Source organism: Drosophila arizonae, chromosome X (assembly GCF_054131065.1).
Source record: "Drosophila arizonae isolate 15081-1271.41 chromosome X, UAZ_ARI_1.0, whole genome shotgun sequence".
Classification (NCBI taxonomy): domain Eukaryota; kingdom Metazoa; phylum Arthropoda; class Insecta; order Diptera; family Drosophilidae; genus Drosophila; species Drosophila arizonae.
The window spans coordinates 9953861-9979274 of NC_142927.1; the positions used below are offsets into that span (position 1 = coordinate 9953861).

The 25414-nt window shown below is 43.0% G+C and overlaps 1 protein-coding gene, 1 long non-coding RNA gene and 1 pseudogene across 2 annotated transcripts; 1 reads left to right on the plus strand and 2 right to left on the minus strand.

Moving 5' to 3' along the window:
• Nucleotides 1-6506: 6506 nt before the first annotated feature.
• Nucleotides 6507-7840, minus strand: LOC108618456 (metaxin-2). The gene has a single exon (XM_018014478.2). The coding sequence runs from the start codon at nt 7643-7645 to the stop codon at nt 6782-6784; it is 864 nt and encodes a 287-aa protein (XP_017869967.1). The 5' UTR covers nt 7646-7840; the 3' UTR covers nt 6507-6781.
• A 1809-nt stretch (nt 7841-9649) lies between these two features.
• On the minus strand, nt 9650-11045 carry LOC149267872 (uncharacterized). Its single transcript, XR_016271141.1, has 2 exons — nt 10320-11045; nt 9650-10233 (listed from the first exon to the last, which is right to left on the minus strand). It is a non-coding gene; the product is annotated as an uncharacterized LOC149267872 (long non-coding RNA).
• Nucleotides 11046-19538: 8493 nt separating this feature from the next.
• Nucleotides 19539-20294, plus strand: LOC108618102 (proteasome subunit beta type-1 pseudogene; annotated as a pseudogene).
• The last annotated feature ends 5120 nt before the right edge of the window (nt 20295-25414 follow it).

The following is a 25414-nucleotide window of genomic DNA, read 5'->3' on the forward strand; positions in this document are numbered from 1 at the left end:
CAATTTATACAATTTCGGTTTTGTTAAAATTTACCCCCCACCCTTAAATTCACCCCCTCACCCTCACTTTTGTAAAAAGCGTATTTCAAATACTAGAGACTTGTGCTTTGGCAATTACATGCATATCCATGTTATAATCATAATCTAAAAGTTTCATGAAGATCGTACGTCCATAAAAAAAGTTATTAAACAATTAAGTTCTCATAGTAAGCGCTCACTGCCGCCCATGCGTGTTTATGCTTGTGTGTGTATATGTATGTAAATGTTTGTGTATGTGTGTGTATGTGTTTGTGTATGTGTGTGTGTATGTGTGTGTGTATGCGTTTGTGTGTGTATGCGTGTGTGTGTGTATGTGTGTCTGTATGCGTGTGTGTATGCCTGTGTGTGCGTACGTGCGTGTGTGTGTGCGTGTTTCTTGTGTAAGCTGAAAGACGCGAAAAATTATTGAAATATCTATTGCTCCAAGGGTTCAGGGGATCTCGTAGTCGAGCAGTCTCGACTAGAGCTTTCTTACTTGTTGTTTTTGTTTTATTCTTATATTTTCTTTGTGTGGGTGCAAAAGCGATTTCCGTAGCGGCGCTACCCATAAGTCTCCCCCACTGCTCCAGCCCTACCCCAGCCACTGCATCTCTCTCTCTTTCTCCCTCGCTAGCTACTAGTACACTTCTCTCATTTGCTCGTAACTTTTCACTTAAGCATTTTTGTCACGTCTGCCATTTATATATACACACATATATATAAATATATTTAGATATATATTTATATATTGTTTTTTAGTAAGCGTGTGTGTGTGTGTGTGTGTGGAAATACATTTTGTAATATTTACTCAGCGCTTTGTTGTTTGTTTTTGCCATTGGGGTTCGGGTTCAGGCTTAGGTTCAGGTTATGGTTCTCTCTACCTCTCTCTCTCTCTCCCTCACTCTCTCTCTTCCCGGCAGGTTCCTTAATTTCTTTTTGTTTATTTTGCTGCTGCTGTTTACTGTGCGCTGAATGTAGCCGAAGAAAATCATATTTTATTGTTATCTGAATTTAGTAGCTGCAAATAAACATCGATCAGCATGTGTTGGGGGAGTGGCCCAGCCCCTGCTACTGGCTTAGAATGGGCGGGGAGGCAACTTTTGTGTTGCAACTTCCGCGCTGAGTTGGACAGCAGCTAATGCCATAACTCTGGGCCATAAACTGGGTCAGACAGCAGCATTGTCAACGCTGTCAGGAGCCCAAACTGCGCCTCGGCCCCCGGCTTCAGCTCAGTTGCAGCAAACATGCCTGTGGCAGCAACGGCAACAGCAACAGCAACAACTGCTGCAGCTGGAGCACGTTGGATTAGGCCACGTTCAACGTGAATTGTTGAATGCTGTCACTCGGTTTTTGTTACTCGCTTCACCCAGCCGAGCTGCAGCTGCCACTCAGCCAGGTGGCATGTGGCTTAACCAGAGGCCAGGCCATAGCCTCGCCTCGCATTGTTTTGATTTAGTGCTGCAACAGAAAAAAAAACATCACAAAACAAAACAAAAATAATAAGCCGGAACTTTTTTCGAGCTGTTCCCAAATAGGCCTCGACCCGCAACCCGCCAACCGCCACCCGCAACCCCTAGCCCTCGGCCCTTAACCCTCGGCTGCTGCTCGGTTGAGCAATGAGACTCGTTGTGCAATTTATGAGCTTCATCCTTCAACTGCATTCAAATTGGAACTGCGCTAATTTTTTATGCAGCCCCACTAAATTTGTCACGATTTGAATGCCGCCCCAATGCAGGTCTCAGCCAGGCCAACGAAGGCCCAGCCAAGTCACTCAGTGTTCCAGTTGACCCCAACTAGCTGAGGGGCTAGCTGAATGGGATTATGGTGGCCAATTCAAATTTGAATGCATATTAAATGTATATGGGGGGAATATAAATATATTCTCTACATAGCTAGTAGTAAGATAGTTGACTAGAGATTATGTCGGGCGTGGCAAGATTTTTGTTGAAATTGAATACTAAATCGTTATAGCAATTCATCAATAATGATCAATTATTAATAATTAATGATTCTATCAAACATATTTTGCATTCTCTTTCCCTCTCTCTCTCGCTCTCTGTTTCGTTCCCTCTCTCTAAGACTTTCTAGCTCTGTCGTCTTCTTTACTTGTTCCTTATCTCTCATTCTTAAGCTATATCGCTCTCATGTTTTCTCTCTGCTTCCTCCCTTTTTCTATTTCCCTCCTCTTTCATCTGTTTTCTTCTGTTTGTGTGTCTCTCTTATTCAAAGCCATTAACGTGCTCTCTCAGTTCCATTCCATTTTCTTCCTTCTCTTCCTACTCTCTCACTCTCTTTTTCTCACTCTCACTCATTCTCTCTCTATCTATCTCACTTCTGTCTGTCTCTTATTCTCTCTCTATCTACCTTTCTATTTGTCACTCACTCTCTCTCTCTCATTCTCTACCTATATCACTCACTCCATCTCTCTCACACACTCTCTCTGTCACTCTCTCTCACATATTCTATCTGTCTCTCCCCCTCACTTTCGTCTTTCTTTCATACTGCCTCATAGGGTCTCTGTGCTTTGCTTCTGTTACCTTCTCATACTCTCTCCTTCTCTTTCATTGTCTATCTGTTTCTTCCCGCCTCTTTCTCTAGCTTATGCTAGCAATAATGAAATATCTGATCTAATTAATAATTTCATATTACAAATTATTTTGCAATGCTTCATTTATTGAGGTAAGTCTCAATGAAAATTGCCTTTCGCATGTATCAAGGACCTCAAGAACCTCAACTTGAAATCAATTTGCTTTGCTCACTGTCTTAGTTTACGGATTAATTAATGCGCATTTAGTTTGAATGCGTTTCAAGCCAGGCGAATGCTCATTTACAGCGATGCCAGGTTGAAGCCACAGCTCAATGCTGAGCGCTGAGCATAGGCTTAGTACGCACACAGAGAAAGGGAAAGGGAGAGGGGGAGGTGGAGAGAGAGCGTGTGGTAGAGAGTGAGAAAAGAGGTAAAGCTAAGCAGTCGAGCAGCTGACTGATTTCACAGTCTCAGTCGCAGTACATATGGAGAGTGGAGTGGAGTGGAGGGGAGGGGAGTGGATTGAAGGGGATGGGAATGGAGTGGAGGGGTTTCTGGCTTGGTTGGATCTATACTAAGCACTTTACGCAAAACTTGGCACAAGTCGAAAACTTTTCATATAAATTACAACAATGCAATTTGATTTAAGCCAGCCAGTCCACAAACAGAGGCGGATGGGGGCGTGGCACTTAAGTAGCTAAGTGTACGCATGTGTGTGTGTGTGTGTGAGCTTAATATTTATTTAAAAGTCTGCACACCTTTTGCCACAAATTCCCACTCAAAGAGCACTTGAAAGAGAGAGATAGAGAGAGAGAGAGAGAGGGAGTGTGGGAAAGAGAGGGAGAGAGAGGGAGTGAGAGCGAGGCATGCTGATAATTTGAATAAAGAAATTTACATGATTTGCTTAACAATCAAAATGTATTTCTTTGTCTGGCACAGAGCGGGGACGGGAGCGGGGGCGGGGCCGTGTGCGGCTTGTCAAGTGGATTGTGTGTGCTATTTGCTGGCATATTAGTGGGGCTCGAGCCATACAATTGAGCTGCTCAATGACACGCCAAAAATGCGTGAGCTCGTGACTCCGAGAGCCCTAAAAATATTGCCTAATCACTGCTCGGGGAGCTGGGAATTTGAAGCTGAAGCTGTAGCTGTAGCTGTAGCTGGGCGTGGGCAAGGACATGTACGTGTGAGTTGGCGGCCGTGTGGTTTGGGTGGTGCGGCGGTGAAAGTGGCCGCAAGTAAAAGTTTTTGCCCCGTCCATTTGGTCAATTTGGGCCAAAAGAAAATTTGTAGGCTATAGAAAGTTTTCAGAGCGAGGCGAGCTGGCAGTCGAGCGGCGGGGCTTGAAAGATTTGAGTCTATCTCTTGTTTAGTTGCCAGAGGCGGCATTTGGGCGTGGCATGTGGCAAAGTTTTACGTGTGCACGCGCCCCAAAAATAAACAGCAACAATGGCAAGTGGCAGCGGTTAAGTTGACAGGACAACAGCAGCATCCCAGAGAAGTAGAGAGAGAGAGAGAGAGAAAGTGAGAGGCAGTGGCAGAGACAGAGAAAACAGCTGAAGGCTGCGAGGCGTGGCAGGCTAGCTTGATATAGCTGGTGAGATAAAGCGTTGAAAACTTGAAGCCAGCGGCCGTTGGGCCAATAACAACAACAACAACCACCTCAACAACAACAACAACAACAACAACAACAGCAAGAATAAGCGCACGCACTCCAGAGCACAGCAGAGCAGAGAAAACAAAATATACTGTGAGCTCACAAAATGAAAACAAATTGTGCACTGCGGCTGCTTCCCACATTAGGGGTAGTCCATATTAAATAAGTTAAATGTAAGATTTCGTCGAGCTCAAGCTGCGTATATCAAGTTTAAACTTTAAATTCAAACAGAAAACGCAGAGGCGGCCGTCAAGTGAAAGCCGCAACAATAACAAATCCCTAGTGGAATAATAATAATATAATTAAAATAATAATTACGAATTTTCTATTAGAAAAAGCTTACAGGGAATTCCAATTTGAAGTCTAAAAATATTTATTTATTTCAACTGAATTTCGTTGAAACTACAAATCTTTAATTAAATAGCTTCAGAAAGCTTTTCTTAGAAATTATTTAATTTGCATTTCATAGTAACTTAAGCTTTGCTTAACTCAGTTACTAAAATTACTTTTATAACTATTAATAACTATTTTAAGACTTTTGCTAGTGTATCAAACACCCCTACTAGAACGCTCTTCATACTCACGAACATTTCCTTAGGAGCTCTGCCCAATCTTAGCTCTAGCTGGCTGAGCTGAAAACACTCTTAAAGCTCCCCAGGCTAATATAGTTCTCACTTATCTTAAGCTTTTCTAAATTTAGCTTAAAGCGTGTGAAACGCATTAAAGCTATAAACTTGATCGAAGCAGCCTCTGCGAGTTCCTTCTTAATACTTAATGTGAAGCTTACGTCAAAGTTACTTAAAGCGATTATCAAGCCGGCTGAAACTTAGCTTAGAGCTTAAGCTCTTCTTTAAAATCTAAGAAAGATGTTCCTCAGTTCTCTTAAAGTTTCACTCGCTAAAACTTTACTGTCTGTTCCTGAAGATCTCAAGCGCGCCGGAATGCATATTTAAGCTCTCTTCGATCGTGTAAAGCTTTTTTCAAGATCTCTTAAGCTTATCTTATCCCTGGCAAAGCTCATGCAAAAATTGATTAAAGCTTTCTTGCAAATCGCCTTGAGACTGTAAAAAGCTCTACTGATCATATATTGCAAATAAAGCTCAGTCACGCAAAGCTTTCATCGAGCATACTTAAAGCTCTATTCTGTCTTCGTGCTGAAATCACTTTAAGATTTGTATTTTAGGCTTCATTTATTTACAAAAAGCTCGTCGAACACACAAAACTCTCATTAATATTCGCTCGTCAAGCTTTTCGCAGCAGCTCTCGAGTGCCCCCAGTGTATGTGTGTTGCCCGCATATATGCTAGCTGAGCCAAAATTGAAATATTAAGCCATACAAATCAGGCAACTTGCAGCAGGAGCAGCAGCAGCAGCAGCAGCAGCAGCAGCAGCAGGAGCAGGAGAAGCAGGAGCAGCAGTAGAAGCGAATAGAAGCAGCGAAAAATCATTCGACACGCGCGGCATTTATCAGCGCCTGCGGGCGAGGCGGAAACGGAAACGGAAATAGAGCAAAGGGCTGCGCAAAAGGGACGCATGCAGGCACGTATAAAGCTAAGCGGGAACATTGGAGCTGGAACTGGGGCTGGGGCTGGGGCTGGGGCTGGGGAGACGCGCTTATTGACGTTGAGCAACGCTTATTGGCGTACTTAATCCTTTTGGCAAATTCCAATAAATTACCAGAACAGGACAGGACACGACGAGCCAAGGCCAAAAGTCAGAGGAATACAGTCAAGACTCCCAGGCGGTGCGGCAGGGGCAGGGAGAAGGCGGATGAGCACGAAAAAACAAGAGCAACAGTAAAGAGAAAAAAACAAAAACAAAAGACAAAAAAAAGAAAGACAAACATCAATAGGCCATGATGAGTTTCTGATTGCAAAGCAAAAGGCAGCACAGCAGCCCCAAAGGTCGAACGGACGCTAGCTAAAGCTCGCTGGGCTGGCTAGGGATGGGGTTGCCCCAGTGGCTGGCAGAGGAGGAGGAGGAGTAGGGGGCGGCTATGGCTGGCTGAGAAGGATGACGGTCGTGTCACATGGCTTGGCTTGGCTGCCTTTGGGGCAAGTCATAAAATTGAACAGACATTTTATGTGAGCGGGCCGAGTGCGGTGGGGGCTGGCACGGTTGGGTGGGCGTGCTGGGCCTGGCTGGGCTACAAAGTTAAATTGAAAGCCCAAATCCTTGCCAGACTCGCAACTGGATAGGCAGGCAGCTCGCTTTGCGTACTTTGTCTTATCTCTTTGACTGTTTGCCCATAAGCCAGGCGCCTCCCCTGCTCCGCCCCTCGCCCCATGCTCGACGCACCTCGCACATTTATATTATTATTTTTTTTTTTTGCCTGTCTGTTTTTTTTATTGTAAATGTTTTGCATATTTTTGATTGTGCTCGAAGCAGCCCAGCTCCATAATAAAAACAAAAAGTAACAATAATAAGTGCAAAAGTTGACCCTAGCCGACTGAGCCAACACTTTGCCCACATTCATTGATGGGCCTTGGACAGTCGCTCACTTGACTAGAATAGAGTGGAGGTTGCGTTCACTTGAAGAATTTAAAAGGGTATTTCGTCGTCGTGGTGCCTCGAGCTGCGCTGCTACTCCTGGCCTCCCAGCTGCTTGCCCTGGTGGTAGACCTGATCGATGCCACGGCTGTGGGCGACGAGACGCGGATAGGCGCGCACCGTGTCGCTCAGCATAGGGCAGGCCAGCTGGCTGTTCAGAATGGAGGCCACATGCCCGAAGACGAGGGCGTCCAGCTCGCACAGCTGCTGGCCATAGAGATAGTTGGCGCTGAGCTTGCCGTTCGACTCGTGCGCCTCCAGCTTGTCGCTGAGCAGCTGGCAGCACTGCTGCAGCTGGACCTGGACGCCGCGCGTGCTCAGCTCGTCCCACTGGTAGACGCGCAGGAGGCGCAGCGCCTCCTCGCTCTTCTCGCGCCGCCGGATGCTGCTCAGCGGCCAGGGATGGGCGGAGCCGATGCGCGGCTGGGTGTGATCGGCATAGATCGACGCCTCCTTGAAGCACTGATGCAACTCGGCGAGAGTGAATGTGTTCTCCACGTAGGTCACCTCGCTGCGCATATCCTCGCGCTCCTCGAAGCCCATCCAAGAGCTCACCGCGTTCGCCAGCTGCGTGCACTCCACGTGCACCACAATCGGCTCGAACTCGGCGAAGAGACGGCGTCCGAGACGCATCAGCGGCAGCTTGGTCAGCCTCCCGCCCGTCGACATGAACTCCGCATTGTCGCACTGGCGCTCCGTGTACGGCAGCCGGCACATGCGCAGATAGGTCTTCACGGCCAGGCAGCTGGCCTGCTCCGGCAGCAGCAGCTGCGTCTCCTCCAGCGGCTGGTAGAGGCACACGTCCTTTGGCCAGGGCAGACTTTCGCCTGGCAGCACCGCCGGCTGCGTATCGCTCGCTTGCAGCATAGCGCTAGCCACTTCCATTTCGGTCTCCATGACAGCCTCTAGTCGAAATTTGGCTCGAGTCGAAACGGTGTTAACTCTACTTGGTTGTGTTATATGTTAGATGTGCTTAAACAATTTAGCAAAACGAGTTTGTTTCAGTGCAGAGGGGCTCACGACAACGAACTCGAATGCTCGAGCAAAGCAATTTGACAGATGGCAGGCAAAGCCTGCCACAGCTCGAGAACGAGTTGGCAATGCCAAGGGATATCTGAAGCAGGACCTGCCCTATTGATAACAATGAGATATATAGACACAGCTGTTGAGATGTTGAGATAATATTAATAGATATGGAAATTGTTTATTAGGCTAAGTCGAGTCAGCCATGTTTAGGGCTGTTGAAAATATATCAAAATATCAATATATCGTTATATTTTCCAGCAAAACATATATTTCTATGGGAATATTGTTTTGCCCAAATATCGAATATTTTTGCAATAGTTTTTATATATCTGCGTTGGTCACTCCTGTAATAAGTAAAGCAATTGGAAATGTACAAAATTGAAGATGCTAAAAACGTATTATTCGGACTTTAATAATGTGCTAACACATAAAATATGGCGTCGCATATGGAAAACAAGCACTATGATGCTTTTAGGAGTGGAGTTAAGCGGTCTTTTTCATTATACCCTGAACCCATTTTCAATGGGAAATCAGGGTTTAATGCTTTTGTGAAAAGTATGTAACAGGCAGAAGGAACCATCGACGACCCCATAAAGTGTATCTCTGTTCTTGATCAGGGCGACGAGCTAAGTGATATAGTCCTGTCCGTCTGTCCGTCCGTCCGTTCGTATGAGCAAACCGATCTCAGAAGATATAAGAGCTAGAGAGCTGAAATTTGGCATGCATACTCATGTATATCATAGGCAGTACAAGCTTATCATATTTTTCCGATAACTTTTTTATCGAGAATAATCGACTTTGTTTTTTCAGCCTAATTTCAACACTTTTGGACCTGCTAGCTTCAAATTTTTGTTGTGTATTAAGTTAATGGATGCAAAGATTTTGTAATTTACAGATTTTGGATACCACGCTCCCTTCGCCACCAATTTGTAAAAAACCCATTTCAAGTACTAGAAACTTTTGCTTTGAAATGTGCACACATTTTAACCATATGATTACGCTCTGACAGTTTCATTAAGATTGTATGTCTACAAAAGAAATGATTCAACAAATAAATTCTCATAATATTGCCCACACTGCAGCGCAGCCCAAGCGCAGTCGCTGCTAACTGCGCAGTCAGCAGAGCGCGTTATTTGTGCGTGTGGATGCGTGTGTGCATAAAAGAAGTGCAGAATTAGTAGAATATCAGCTTGGACGGTTCAAGGTATCTCCTAGTCGAGCAGTCTCGACTGGAGCCTTCTTATTTGTTCTTATTATTATTATTATTATTATTATTATTTTTTTTTTTTTTTTTTTTTTTTTGGACGGATGATAAATTAATTGCGGGAAAAATGTTTTTAAGAAAATCGACAAATATTTATTTTAAAAGTGGCATATCATATATAATATTTATATTTTTTCAAAACTTTAACTATCAACGATTTAAAATATTCGATAGCCCTAGTTATGTTGCTCTCTTAACATTTCTATGCCACAGCTGTACGGAGACTGTTATCGATAGCCCCATATAAACCGTTGATCGATAACCTCAAAACGTTGATATATTCAATCAGCTATGCCAGTCCAATAATATCATCTGACTTGACAAATTTACTGCAGTTCCGTTTCAGCTTGGCAGGAATACTGGAGACTAACTCAACCCATGCCAAATGCTCATTAATTGGTGGCCGCAATCGTGCGATTATGTTCTCTAAGGCAACGTCTCAATTGAGAAATTAGCTGTTACTTGTCCAATAGCAATCCAGGGCTGGAGCTCTGCAGACACTGCTGAGCAGACACTCGAATGATTTGATATTTATTTAGAAACTAGCTGGCCCGGCAAACGTTGCATTGCCCTCTATATTATTTCTAGGTAAAAAATTGTTGAAAGCTATGTTGTTCAGGTTGGGATACAATCTAATTAATTTATTAATCGGATTTTCATTCAAGCACCTTGTGGTAAACGACATTCTTCGTTTTTTGGTCAGGTGCAAGAACGAATAATGCGGATGGTTTGCCAACACGTGAGCATGCCACGTAGAATTGACCATGAGAAAAACACGCATTTTCTAGATTGAGGCCACAAATAGTCAATGGCAATGTCACTTTACCACTAAGGCAGCACAAACCGGGCGTTTCACCAGCAAACTTCAATGCGCCACAATGCTGGCAAACAACGTCCATTGGACCAATGCAAACTAAACGATTCAAGCTGTAATCAATGGTGCAATCATATCGAAACGCTGCTCGATTCAAATCAATCCTTGAACCATTTCTTATTGCCATTTCACGGGCTGCCTCTCTTTGAGAAGCACGAATTAAGGCCCTTCTTTGCTGGGTACTAACGCGGAGCCTTTCTCGGGCGATTTCTCGCTCTTCGTCAGATAATTGACTCGCGCTATTCCGTAGCCTAATTGCATTATGGGTCCGCCGGGAAAGATTAGATCTTCTAGGACGCGGCATTTTTATTAATAGTAATACTGCCCTCGCACAAAACCATATAAAACAATCGAGAAATATAAATATAAATAATTTACTCAAATTTATGTTTGAGACAAACAAATACCTGAACTTTCGAGATATTTAGCTTTTGTAAAAGTCCAAAAATATAAAAAGCCAAAAATACACTTTTTAATAATTAACTTTTTTTTTTAATTTCGAATTTTGAATTTTTTATTTATTTTTGATTAGTCAGGTTTTAATCTGTTGATTTTGTTTGTTTAATTTTTGCAGATTTTTGATTTAAAATATTTATAAAGTTTTATTTATAAAGTTTAAAAGTCCAAAAATATAAAAAGCCAAAAATACACTTTTTAATAATTAACTTTTTTTTTTTTAATTTCGAATTTAAAATTTTTTTCTTTATTTTTTTAACAGTCAGGTTTTAATCTTTTGATTTTTTTTGAATTTTTTTCAGATTTTTTATTTAAAATATTTTTCTTTTTGATTTGGAAAATTTTTTTTTTTTTGGTGATTTTTTTTTTTTTTTTTGTTGAATAGTCAGGTCTGCTCGAAGCTGTGCCGTAGACTGACTGACTACATTTGTTTATTTACTTCTATACAGGACTGAAACTGTCACTGTTGTCAAGGCTACTGAGTATAAATGGAAATTTGAATCTTTAGGGAAAAAACCGCGTTTTTCAAGTATTCGTCAAATTTTTTCAGTATTTTAAAGATCTACTGACCTACTCGTGGCGGAGACAAATACAACAAATCAAAAACCATGAAAATTGGTCCAGCAGATCTCGAGTTATAAGTGCTTGGACACTTTTACACAACTCTCTTTTATATATATAGATTTTACATTTAGATCAAAAGCAGTAATTTGTTAAATTTTACTTTCTAATGCTATTGCTCCTGTTTGGTCAGTCTATGTCAAGCATATAGCACTTATTTGTATGTCCATGCAAAGGCAACAAACAATTATGCAGAGCAGCTCTCAGAATCAATGAGAGTTTCCCGGAACTAGCAGCTCTATTGACTATGAATAAATAACAGGCTTTTCCAAGTGTCTTTGTCGGATATTTACATGCTCTAGGCTCACTGGGCTCGCTCTTGGCCCTCTCCAGGCCAACTAGCGAACCCTTGGGCTGGCTGCCCCATTCAAGTCTTATTTGTTTAAAAAGCATTCTTCTTCTTGCCAGCCCCTGCTCGCTCTGTGTGTTGCCTTTCATGTCCTCTATCAATGCTGCAATTAGGCATTTCGTGTGCCAACTTTGTTTTGAATTATCGATAAGATGCCAATGGACTTTCTGACTGGCAGTGAGAGAGTCGCCAACGGCAAAGGCAGAGCGGGATGCCCCAAGGTCAGTAGTAAATGTATACGAAATACTTGTCTTCTCGGGCGGGGCAGGCTACAATTAGCCGTCGAGTTGAAGATGGGCCTGAGTCCGATGACAATTAGAAGGCAACTCGGCTGAGGCGCGACTGTCAACGCCTTCGGGTTGCGTGCCTCGAGTGAATTGCTTTCGATAGTCGTCGTCGCTGCGCTGTCAACGGGTGCGAGTGAGCGGGAAGGGGTGGTGATGGAGTGGGGAGGGGGAGGGGGGTGTGTGCTTGCTGGTGAAAATTTCCTGCTCCAATTGAGCAATTAATCATTAAAGGCGCCACCTGCCGGCGCTTGTGCGCAACTTTTGCCTAAAAGGTTTACCAGAATTGAGCTACCCCCAGCCGCCGCTCTCCCTCTCTCTGCCTCTCTTGCCCTCTCGCTCGCGCTCTGCGCCTGAAGATGATAAATTACACAAGCGAGAACATTATGTAATTTCCAAGCCACCCGTCGAGTGTTTTGGCACAATGGGTCTCGTGTGTGTGTGTGTGTGTGTGTGTGTGGGTGTATGAGATGCAAGTTTTCCACTTACTGTTTGGCGGTTTTGACAGCCCCACTTTCAAGGATCATCTGTTTGCGTATGTCGAAGGAGGAGCGATTGCGCATTGGGTGAACTTTAAGCTCGAACGCTTTTCATGCACTGCAACTGGTTCGACTGACATTGATGGACCCAAAGCGACAGACCCTAAAGAGCTTCTGCTGCAACTAAAACAGAAATTGGTTGGAGCACTTCATTTGACATTGCACCCCAAGTCATCGAGTCACCAAATCACTTTATGGAATTCCCAAAAGTTGTCGCGTTTCCTCTGCAGAGCTCAGCTCAACTTCGCCTGGAAGTCTGAGAAATGGTATAGCTAAAGTCTCTTCTCCTCCGAATAGATATACCTATATAGCCCACGGTCGCCCCAGAGCAAAACTGTTTGAGTTAGTTAATCTTTGGATAAACAATTGCCCAAGGAATACATCTTCAAGAGCAGAGCCATATTTCTTTGCCGTTGCCGTTGCCGTGGCCGTTGCTACACCACTACCTCGCCCGGCTACAATTCTGAAGTAACAAGTTTTCATAATATTCTGCATGGCTTAGCGTTCTTGGCTGTGGGAGAACTGATTACGGCTCCTTAGGGTAGGCCATATATCATCGCCAGTTGGCTTATTATTTCGCTTTGTACCTAATTTAATGTTCAATTAGGACTTGTGTATTCGCATTCTTGATTCAGGCGGACGGTTGGGATGGCCAGCTGTCGGGGGCGAGGCGGTTCCCTTTTTGTCTTTGTGTCATTTTGATTGATTCGACGACGGCGGCGGAGCTAGAGACGGCGCTAGAGGCGGCGGCTGGGACCCTCGACGGGTTAGGGCTCTGTTATCCAGCTGCCTTGACTTTGCATAGACTTTTTCCTGGGCTGTTGAGCATTGACAAAGTTCATTGTGTTGGGGCAAATTAATTAAGCAGCCGCTGCAGCCAGTTGGCACCACTCACAACCACACACACACACACACGCACAGTGGGATAGATGTGTGAAAGGGAAATGTGAATGTAATTGTGAATGAGAATGTGAATGTGAATGTGAATGCGAATGGGAATGCGAATGGGAATGAGAATGGGAATGAGAATGAGAATGGCAATGTGCGTAGCAATGGCAATGCTCGCTGAGCAGGTGGCGTCTCCGTGGTGGGTTGGGGTGGCCCGGTTGAGACGTCGTTTGCACAAAGCCAACAAAAGGCAACAATTCTTAGCCACTAATAAAGAATAATATGACTGCCATAAAACTCAATTTATTACCAAAATGTCGACAAGCAGCGCAGACGGAATGCGTGTGTGTGTGTGTGTGCGAAAGAATTACGACGCTGCCAGTCGGGCACCAGGGCACGCTGTCAAGGAGGCGCTCCAAGGGAACGATAGGGAGCTCCTCGCCACACACACAAATACAACCAAAATTTCATGCTGCCATCTCGTTTGGCCAATTCCTATTCCAACTTTCAGCTGCCATTTTAATTCAAAGTCCCCTTTTTTATTTGCATTTCGTTCGAGTCGGTCGAGTCGCATCGGGCGGCTCCATCTGCATCTGCTAATATCTACCCTAACATTCGATGGGCGTACCCCAACTGGCACTAACCTCAACGCCACGACGAGCATCAAATGCATCACACAGCAACCGAATTCTGTCTGCCAAAATGCATTAGAGTTAACTAGTTTTCTTCGCTTAAATTTCCATTTCTACGTCAACCACCAATCAGTAATGCTTAAATCTAGAGTATATAATATAATCTATACTATCCTCACCCATCAATCATTAGTCAATATTTATCAATCAATAATTCTCAATCATCATTCGCTAAAATTCACTCATCATAAACGTACTTTCAATCAGTCGTTCATTATCCATTAAATATTATTATTATTATAATTATTATTATTATTATATTAATATTATTAAATTTTTTTCCCTGAAAGATCTTTAATTTATCATGAATTCCAGATCATCAATCATTAACCATCAATCGTCTATGCTATCACCTCAAACTTTAATCAAGTATTTTCGTACATCAGACAATTTCAATCATATATTCCCAACCTGTAATCATCAATCCTATATTTGGGTCATCAATCATCAATCTTTAAACTTCAATCATTAATCATAAGTCCTAGTTATCATTCCTTCATCATTAACTATCTGACATATTCAATTAGCAATTTTTATTCAATTATAGGTAATCATTTTAATCATGCATTATCAATCATTAATCTTCAAATAAAAGCTATCAATCATCAGTCATAAGCAATCACCCGCCAGTAAAAATTCTTCGATTATAATAAAATCTTCAAGCAGAATTTCTCTCACAATCAACTTGATTTTCCTTTGCTTCTGCATTCGTACAATTGATTGACTGATTGAGGGTATTTATTAGTTGCTGTGACTCAATCCTCTGGCTCTGGTTCTGGTCCATTGAGTTTTATTTCTTTGCCGACTTTTCATCTTTGTTTTGCAATTTCATTTGCCATTTAGCTTCTTGTTGTCTAGCGCTCGGGCGATTTGTTGCTTTTGTGGCCCATTGCCCACTGTCCGATGTCCGCTGTCCGTGGTCCGCTGTCCCACGGCCGATGTCCGATGGCCCGCTTGGCCCAGCCTGCCCCCCGTGTGGCTCCGTTGAGTTTGTTGGCCAGCTGTTGGGCGCATTTGCTGGCCGCTTTGTGGCCACATTTTGGCCGCTTTGGCACTGGCGAACGGTAAACGTAGAACGGTCAATGGTGAACGGTGAACGGTCCCAAATACCCCTAAATAACTGTTTTGGGAGCTAATACCCAATTTCAAATAGTCTGCAGCAGCTGCATCTGCTGTGCGGCATGGCTGCAGCTAGACAAAGACGATTCGCTCTACACACACACCAAATGTGATTTATGTTCGAGTGGAAAGAAGCGTATTGCATCGCATGGCAACTCCTCTTTAATCCGATTCATTTGGAGCTGAACATTAAATGGAAATGGTGGGCTTCAAATCTCTTCAAAGTCCCAGTGTATTGATAATCTGTTGATGTACTTGAGCTATGTTTGGTTATGCATATTCAGGGAATATCATTGAAGAATGTTTCGAATATAATAATATAGAGTGTATATAATATAACATATAATAACTAGAGTATAAAGAGATTGTAGAGTGTGGCACAGAAGGGGAAGACTATGTGAGAGAGAGAGAGAGAGAGGGATCGTAAAGGATCGTAGAAATTGTTATTATAGTCAAGTAAAGTTAGTCACCCTGGAAAGGATTGGAAGAGGAAGTGTGAAGCTGTTAATACGAATAAAAGGGAAGGAATTTAGTGATCAATAGGTGCAAAGATTAAAAGAGAGTTGAAAATGGAATGAAAAGAGAGCGTGAAAAGAAGAGCAACCAATTGAGGAAAAGTTGAAAGAGGAATACTAAAAGGCAAATAGAGACAAAACAGGCTAGATAAGATCAAAACTGGAAAAGAAATTGTAAAGATATAAATAAGAAGAAAGAGTGAAGAAATAGTCGACTTATCACTGACTAATAGTTCGAAAATGAGTGAAACAGAAAACCAGAAATAGACAGAGGAAGTGAGGGAACAAAATCTAAGCAAACATACGAAACCAACAAATAGGTTAAATGAGATGGAAACGTGTAAGGATATAGTATATAAATGAGAATATATGTCTATAGTGATAAATAAAAGATAAGCAAGAGAAAGTAAGCATAAAAGGGAATGAGAAGACTGACTTATTCTGCAGACTCGGAGAAGATTGTGGAGATTATAGCTATAGATTTATGTGGATAGAGGAAGTAACAGAAATAAAGAGAACCAGAAAAATACACAAGACAGAGATAGATAAAACAGAGACCAGACAGTAGACATGATTAGTCAGCAGCCAGAAGCCATTGCAATTGTCAACAATTTGCACATCATATAGTTAGCTAAACATATTCCTAGTCAAATGCTGGGCTAGAAGGACAAGTTCTCTGGGCGAATCTTTGGTGGCGCGGAATGATAATTGTTAATTTGCGGACGCGCTTAGGGGAGGAGGGGGGCACATTCCCTGAGAGTTGAGCGATATTTGCCTGAGGTTTTCGGCGGTTGTTTCGAGGTTGTCAACGGTCTTGTCAAACTTGTCGCAACATTGTGTTGTTGTTGTTGCTGTTGTTGTTGGATGTTGTTATTGTTGTCACTGCAAATTATGGCGGCCTCAATGCGTAAATGATGCTTAATTAACATTCACAAAGTTGGCAACGCCAACAGAGCCAACAGGAATGCTGTGTGTGTATGTGTGTGTGTGTGTGGAGACTGTGCGATTCACCTGCAAAGCAAAGGCCGCAGCTAGACGCGCAAAAATTGCAAATGATGTGCGTTCATGTCTGGAAGACGGGCGAGAAAGCTCTGAACGCCACGAACAATAAAGGGGCCACGTCAAGGCGAATTACGAGCAAGCGTAAAGCAAAGGCGACAGCCGCAAAATATGTAACGCAGCGCCATCAAGACTAAAAGCAAAAGGCATAAGAAAGGCATGACGAGGACGACGAAGATGACGAGACTGAGGCTAAGGCTGAGGCTGAGGCTGACAGCTGCTGCTGGCCAGGATAACAGCAACAGCAGCAGCACTTGAGGCCTGGGCAGTTCAAGGCCAGGCTCAACTCGTTTTGTGCTGCCTTAATTAAGCTATAAGCCAAAGCCAAAGCCAAAGCTGAAGCGAAAGCCGAAGCCGAAGCCAACGCCAACGCGAAAGCCAAACCCAGCCAAGTTGTTGGCCAAAAAGCATTCACTGGCAGCAGGCGCAGATAACAGCTAATGAAAATCACTTGGCACAATGTGCCCAAAGCGGGTGGCTCGGTGGGTGGTTGACTGACTGGGCAGTTGGGTTCACAGGACACGCTCCTAATACAATTAGAAGCGCTTAAGCTAAGTGCTACGAACGCCTTCAAGCAGTTGAAGCTAGTTGAACTGACCTCCAGTTAAAGCAGAGCAGATTCAATTGTTGGCTGCTGACTACAATGAAGCGGCACAATGCGGCTTAAAGAGCAACAGCCAAGACGGCTGTTCGCGGCTGTCCCAATACTCTGCTACGAAGGTAGAAGTCGAGGTGGAGACCGTTGGGTGTGACCTCCCAAGGAGCAAAGTCAGAAAAGCGAAGCCAAGAATTACCTACTTAGAGGCTATGCCTGAAGCTAGACAAAGGAGATGCATGATCCCTGGCTGTTTATAATCTAGAAACCTAATATACCCACCTGGGCCCGCTAAACAGGACAGGCATTCTAGATCAGGAACAAAGCATGGCAACGTGGCAAATAATAAAATGAACTGCAGCTGAGTTGGCGCACAGGTGTGCGGGGAAAATGTGGGGAATTGGCTGCAAATGAAAGCATTTGCGTAGCATCAACAAAGCAAGAGTTGGAACAGAATGGGAACAGGTCAGACGTAGCAGCAGGAGCAGCAAAAGCAGCAGGGGCAGCAGGAGCAGCAGTTGCAGAAAGCGTCAAGGCAATAGAGGCCAGTCCAGACCGGGTGGTGGGTCTTGGATAATGGTGCGCCCTTTTGCTTATGCATTACATTAACACACTAATGAGGCGGCTGTCGCATTAAAGGCGTGGCGGGCGCCCAGACCCAGCGCCCACATCGGAACGCGCCCCCAACTCTGCCTCAATGTCTGCAGCTGGCGTTGTGTTAATTGAAAATTAATGGCGCGATGGCAAAAACTAAACATGAAAATTCGCTGACGCCTGGCTACGGCAAATGGCCGGCAGGTGGCGCGCCCGCACGGGTCTAGCCGCCGGACCCGGCCGGAGTTGACCGACTAACGCGTGAAGTGCTAAGCAAATTAACATTTTCATAATTAAATCTATAAAAAGGTGACGAACTGCTTGCCATCGGCTGGGCGGCGACAGAGCGAGAAAGAGACAGAAAGAAAAAGAGAGAGAGAGAGAGAGAGAGAGAGCGCGTTGGTAAGTGGTATTCGGTTTATGTGCGTCAGCTCAGACGATACTCGGAAAAATTTTTGCAATTAATCACAATTAAAAACAGGCAAAAGTTGACTCTGACATACCCTGCAATACGGAATGGCAAAGGCTATATTGACGCATGGCGAGACGGCGAAAAACATAATTGAAAAGTGACTGAGGTGGAGATGAGCTGAAGGTAGAGTAGAGCTGGAGCTATTGGAAGGGGTAGAGGCAGGCGTTAGTAGAAACTGGCAAAGAACTCATAATCTGTTAGCTCTCATGAATGGCTCAATGAATTTACAGGGTATGCTGCTGTCGCACGAATACAACTCTTGGACTTGTTTGTGCTGCCCTTTAGCATCTATAGCTTCTTCCTTTTTTCTTCTTCTTCTTCGTCATCTGCAAGTTTTGGCTTGGCTTTATTACACCGTCCGAGCAGTGCGTGACGTGGGCGTGGTCATGGCCATGCCTCTGCCTGTACCTCTACCTCGGCCTCGACCCGTGGCCGGAACAGATGCCCCGGCTATGGTAATGGCGACAAGTTTAATACTTTCAGCTGCGGGCCTCGGGCGGCCAGCGCAGAGAGCAAATTAAAATAAATATGCCCGAAAAAAAGGGGTTAAACGGGCCTGGGGGCGGGAAATTAAAGGAAATTAAGGAATGAAAAAGTGATGAAGACAACGCGCAAAGGCCGAAAATAAACCAGACAAAAGCAAACCAGAGCAAAAGAAAAGAAAAGCAAAAAAAAACTAAAAAGGGAACAAGGCGAAATTTAAGAGCAGGCAGAAGGAGTCGTGCGAGGCAAAAGAAAACATGTAAGATGGAAACAAGCCAAAGATAAATAACGTTAAAAGGAAAGCAAAAAATCAAATGTCAGAAGGTAATTAGACACGCAGTAAATACAAATATGTGAGTAATGAGAAAAGTAATGTAAATAACGGTAACCATAGTAGGATTTAACAGAAGTGAAGGAAATGAAATACATTCCACTGATAAAAAATACTCAATGACAATGACAATGACAATGGCAATGACAATGACAATGACAATGACAATGACAATGACAATGACAATGACAATGACAATGACAATGACAATGACAATGACAATGACAATGACAATGACAATGACAATGACAATGACAATGACAATGACAATGACAATGACAATGACAATGACAATGACAATGACAATGACAATGACAATGACAATGACAATGACAATGACAATGACAATGACAATGACAATGACAATGACAATGACAATGACAATGACAATGACAATGACAATGACAATGACAATGACAATGACAATGACAATGGCAATGACAATGACAATGACAATGACAATGACAATGGCAATGACAATGACAATAATATTGACATTTTGAAACCAAATTGAAAACAAATATGCTCTAGTAGGCATTACGAACATCATTTCACTAGGAAAAACAGTTCAAATTGTCATCTCACGTGTGATTTATTTTTTCGAAACATATTTTAATTTATAAAGCAAAATGGATGATTTTTACAAGAGTTTCAATCGTTCGGTGTTCGGAGATATTGACTGTGATTCACCTGATAAGCACAAACCCGCTGATCTCGTATTGGGCAGCTCGGACAATGACAGCAATTACGAGATGAATGGGGGCACTGTGATGGCACTGGCTGGTGGTGACTTCGTTCTGCTTGCTGGAGACACTCGATTGAGTAGCGACAACTACATCCTGTCGCGGGAGCAGACCAAACTGTTCAAGATGACGCCAACGGCGGTGTTTGCATCCTCGGGAGCGTGGTGCGACGTCATCGCGTTGAAAAGTCAGCTCGAGATGCGCATCCAGCTGTACGAGCTGGAACACAAGAAGACCATCTCGACCGAATCCCTGGCCCACCTGATATCCATGATGATGTACGATCACCGCTTCTCTCCCTACTACACGTGCACCATCCTCGCTGGCTTGGACAGTAAGGGCAAAGGCGCCGTTTACTACTACGATCCCGTTGGATCCTATGAGCGCGTCCGTTATCGTGTGGTTGGCACCTCGTACGCTTTGCTGCTGCCCTGCTTGGACGTCTTTTACGGCTGGGAGAACAACCGGCTCACGCCTCCACTGAAGGATGAGGACTTAACCATGACAATGGCCGTGAGGATGGCACGTAATTGCTTGTTTATTGCCTCCGATCGGGATATATATTCGGGCGATATGGGCGAGCTCCTGAGCGTCACCAGCGAAGGCATGAAGTCCAGTACCATTAAGCTGCGCGCTGATTAGCAGTCCACCCAATGAATATTCTAAATTTTTTGCTTTTAGTGCATGTATTTTATAACGGTGTTTATCATTTATAGCTGTGTTCATATCCCATTAAAATGTGTAAATGCGCCATAGACTCGTAACGCTTTCGATAGACCAATGGTCTCAGCTCAACTCTGAGAGTGATGTATCATATATCGTTTTATCGAGTGATAACAATTTGACGGCAACTAAGCGAGTTATCGATAACATTTAGCTGTTGATGAAGAGCTATCTTAGGTCTGAATAAAAATTGTCGAAGCTCTGCTGCAACGCTGCACGTTATCAAGCAGAAATTCGATCTCATCTCAGTCAGCTGAGGATAACAGCTCATTAATTGGCCTAACATGGCCTGACATGCAATTTGAGCGCCTTCGTTTATTTTCCCTGGCGCCTCGCTGAAGTGCTTAGCTCACACCTGAGCATGAGCTCGAGGCCAGCTCTGAGCCGAATCATTCAATTTGAAACCTACGGCTTGAATCATTGATTGGATGTCACTTGAATGATGTGCTTTAATGACGGCATAGACAGCACTTTAAGGCGAAACTGGAAGCAAGGCAATATCCTCATATATCAAGTTTTGTTTTATTGATATCAATTTTGCTATTGCTCCCATTTGGCCAGCCTATAATTAAATTCAAAAACGAGGCAGGGAGAGCCAAAAAAAAAATTTGGCAGACGAAGAGAGGGGAGCAAAAGCAATGCAAATTAAGGCATTGATTCGAGTGGCCTACCAGCAATATCCGTCTTTTCATCTGCATTCACATCAGCATTCGCATCCGCATTCACATCCGCATCCGCATCTGCATCCGCAGCTATGTATCTGTGCTTTAGCCCCTGGCTTGGCTGCGCTTGCATTGCGTTTAATATTGAAATTGGGTTAATGAGTTTTTGTTTATGGGCTGCGCGGCGATACCTAGCCACGCCCACATGCAGCTGGCATCCACATCCGCAAACGCGTTCACTTTAGCATTCGCTTTGTGCTCCTTCGCCATGCTAATGTAAATTTGTTGAGCTCCACATGTGTGCGTGTGTGTGTGTGTGTATCAACTGGGCGCTTCGCTGCGTGGGCGTGGCATAAGCGAGTGTCACATCAGCCACATTGGCAGCGGCAGCGACAGCTCCTTTGGCTTTCGTAATGAAAACAATTTCCAGCTCTCAACTAAACGTGGAGGACACCAAGCAAAAGGTGATGAAAGGAGGAACGGAGGGGGAAGGGGGCAACGGCTGAATGGCGGAGTGGCGTAGTGGCGGTGCGGTGGCTGACACAACTCATCCAACAAAGGCTTAATGTTAATTAAGTGGCTAACAGTCTGTCAGTCAGGGCTGGCTGTGTAGAGTTCACCTCCAACGAAACTCGATCCTGTGGCGTCCCGCCCCCTGGCGCCGGCAACGTTATAGCGGAGACCGCGTATCGATTAAAATGCCGCAAACCGCAAAATTTGCTTTACAAAACTTTTTTCATTAAACTAATTAAATTGTTTATTAAACTAAATATTTAATCACCGGCGCCGAGCGCATTAATTATTCAAGCGACACTCGAATTCCGTGTGGCAAACGAAAAACTACACTCGCCCAGCTCTCCCAAATCTCCCGTTTCGAGTAGTTGAAGGGATTTTCATGTTGACATAGCTTTACGCTAGCGAAAGGTTGTATAGGCTATGAAATAACTCTCTCAATATTACCCATAAACAATCGGCTGGTTATTGAGGCAGTCAACGAACTTGGAACTGACTCTGAAGTTAGCACACATCAAATTGCAAATAAAATTTGAGTTTAACAAGACTTCACATAATTACTTAACTTTCAGCTTTGCTGGTTGTTTAAATTTATCTCTCACTGAGCCTCTTCAAACTTTCATGTCAATGGCAGCATAAAAACAAAAGTTATTTAATGGTAACTGAGGCGTGTGCGCATTGATTGACTGGCAAATACCCTGTCTTTAGTGAGGGCACGCAAATGAGTGCAACTAAACGAGATGAAAAGTCTTTGTAGCCAGATTATGAAAGTTGAGGCTGCAATACATAATATGAAAGGTATATTTATCGATACTTATCGATTAAATATAATAAATATGATCAAGCTAGCTAAATTCTTTAGATGAAGTATTTATATGCCTGACTTTAGCTACGGACTCAACTATTTATAAAGATTGCCTCACAGAAGTCCAATATACATATATAACAGCTCTATTGATATATTATTTATATTTAATTATGTTTATCATATTTCAGCAGTCGCTGCAGGGCATCTGTTGGTCGTGCATACCCCGCGTAGCCATGCACTTGTTTGCACAGCATAATAAAATTATGAAATGCATTTTCAATGTAGATTTGCTTTGACTCTCGCATACACAAATATTTGCTGGCCATGCAATCACCGGCCACGCCCACGCCCACGCCCACGCCCACGCCCCCTCGTCCAGCCGCCAGCGCCTGCATCTAGTTCGATGTGGGAACCTATTAGGGCGTAAAATTCAATTAATGACCACAACGGGATTTATTATATGTATATTTGTTTGTTTGCCTTGCCTGGCTTTGTTGCAGAGCTCTCGATTCGCGACAGCTAATAAATAATGCGCAAATTATTCAGATTGTTAATGGGTCGCTGCTGCTGGTGGATGCTGTTGCTGTTGCTGTTGCTGGTGCTGGTGCTGCCTGCAACAGTTGCTGTCATAATTATGATTTAGTTGGCCATTTGTAATTGCAGCTGCTGCCAACTGCCAGCCAGGCAGCCATTCAGGCAGCTAAATGTTATTTTTCCAACTTGCCGCTTGTTTTCCTTTCCACGTTTGCCCTCTTTTCTGCCCCTTTCGTGCACTACTTTCCCTAATTACGACAGGTCAGGCCCGCTACAATTTTGAAACACTTTTGACCCACTTTCTGGACAGCTGCCCTGGCGACTCGTTGTCTTCGCAGAGGCGCCAGATTCATTTCTGGCTCACATCTCACAAACTTTCTATAGGTGAATTCTAAAATAGATTGTATTTTAATTATTTTTTAAAGCCTGCGAAACTGAAAAATTCATTCGGCCTATCAAATGTGCTTTAAAAGTTTGCTCAATTTATAACTTTGTTTAAAGCTGTATGCTAGATGCGCTCCAGGCCCTATGGAAGCTAAAGATCGTGTTTCTTGTATTTGAAATACCTTTCATAACCTGAATGATAAAGTATGAACATAGTTGAACTTGACAGTGCATCTGCTAGTCGGGTTCTCTCGACTAGAGCACTCTAACTTCTTTCTGGGGAAAGATATCACTATATATCATATATTGAACACAAGATCCAATTTAGTTAATGTCTTTAGCAAAGTCAAGTCAAAATATCGATTGTTATCGATAACAACTTGCTATAAAACATATCAATATTTATGGCAATCGTTAAAATTACAAGACTCTAGCTTGTCTAGTAAATGAACAACAGGACATAGCTTCATCAAGATTATATATGATCATGGCTATATTGGATGGACAAAATGATATAACTAGCTCAAGATTATAGATCATTTCGATTGTATATGAATGAACAAAATGGCATAGCTAGATCAAGATTATATGTAAAATCAAGAGATAATATACTATTTAGAAAACACCCTCTACCAGTTCGACATTTATTTCCGATAATAATATACCCCGTATTTCCATCCTCAATGACCTGAACTAAAAAAGCTCAGCGTAATAGCCACTCGAGTATATTGAACACTAACTAAAAATAAATTCGCCCCTGGCTTGTTTTCACCTCATTATTCAATTAGGCTGGTAAGTGCTAACGGTATTTAGTTACATCCAACCGCACTTACAATACCGCTAAATAATGTTAAATAAAAAAAGAAATCAATTATGGTTTTTAATTAATATAGCAAATATAACGAAATCATTAACAGACTATGGGAACATGAAACTAATCGAGAAATAAATAACAAAAAGTATATGTATATGCATATAGCCCAAGGGACAATGGGTACACAAGAGTATTATTATTATTATTTTTTCTTATTTTTTTTTTTTTATATATATATATTTTCGGAGTTTTGCTAACTTTAGTGACAACTTAATCTAGCTCTGCTTGGATAATAAAAAACTATATGCATACTATTAATATATATGAGAATAGATTTACAGTATTTTACAATTTTATGTACAATATTTACAGTTTGACAGCAGCAATTAATTTTTTATTAACAGTTTGAGAGCATCGAGGAACTATTCAAATAAGTTCAAGACCATTGAATGATTTTTGAGCTTGCTTTAGTCTCGTGCAAAGGCAACAGGGCGTGGTTTAAGCGACAAGTCGAATAGTCGTAACCCATAAATAAATACCCTGTTTGAAAACCTTTCGTTTCATAGCAAGTCGATAGAAATTCATGACGATAAAAGTTAAGGTGAATTCACGTGATTTCTATGAGAGCGAAGGACTAACGAATAACGGTATATTTAACTACACACCCGGTAGTTTTTATATGTAGACTTTGCCATACAGGGTATACGTTAGCTCTTCGCTCTCATCGAGATCACGTAAATATATAGCTTAAGAGATAGGTCGAGTCGGCTATTCGCATTTAGACAAGAATTTCATTTAAATAATTTAATAGTTTTAGGTTTGCTGGCATGTGTAGAGTATCGCCCCAGTCGGCTATGCTCAAGTCAGCCGTGATTTTAATTGTTTTTCCAGCTTGAGCTGAAACATCATTTAAGTTGAGCTTCGAACAGGGCAATCAGCAGGAACTGCAGTTCCTTGGAGCTTAGTGAAGCCAAGCGAACGGAAAGAACGAACGAAGGAACGAAGGAGGAGGACTTTTGTTGCCAGTTAGGGGCTGGACGGTGGATGGGATGGGCAGGGGCGGGGCCTTTAGGGGGAGAGTGGAATGTGGAATACAAAGCATATTTATTGCACTTTTGTGACGCGTTGTTGTGCGTCCGTTGTTGCTACTGTTCGTTGTTGTTGTTGTTGTTCGCTGTTGCTCGCTGTTGTTCGCTGTTGCTTGTTGTTGTCATTTTGTATTTGGCACTTTTACTTGACGCATTGACCTAATTCAATTTCACGCTGCGCCAGACGCAAACAACGCCGCAAGTGGCAAAAGGAGAAATGGCAAAGCGACAGCGAA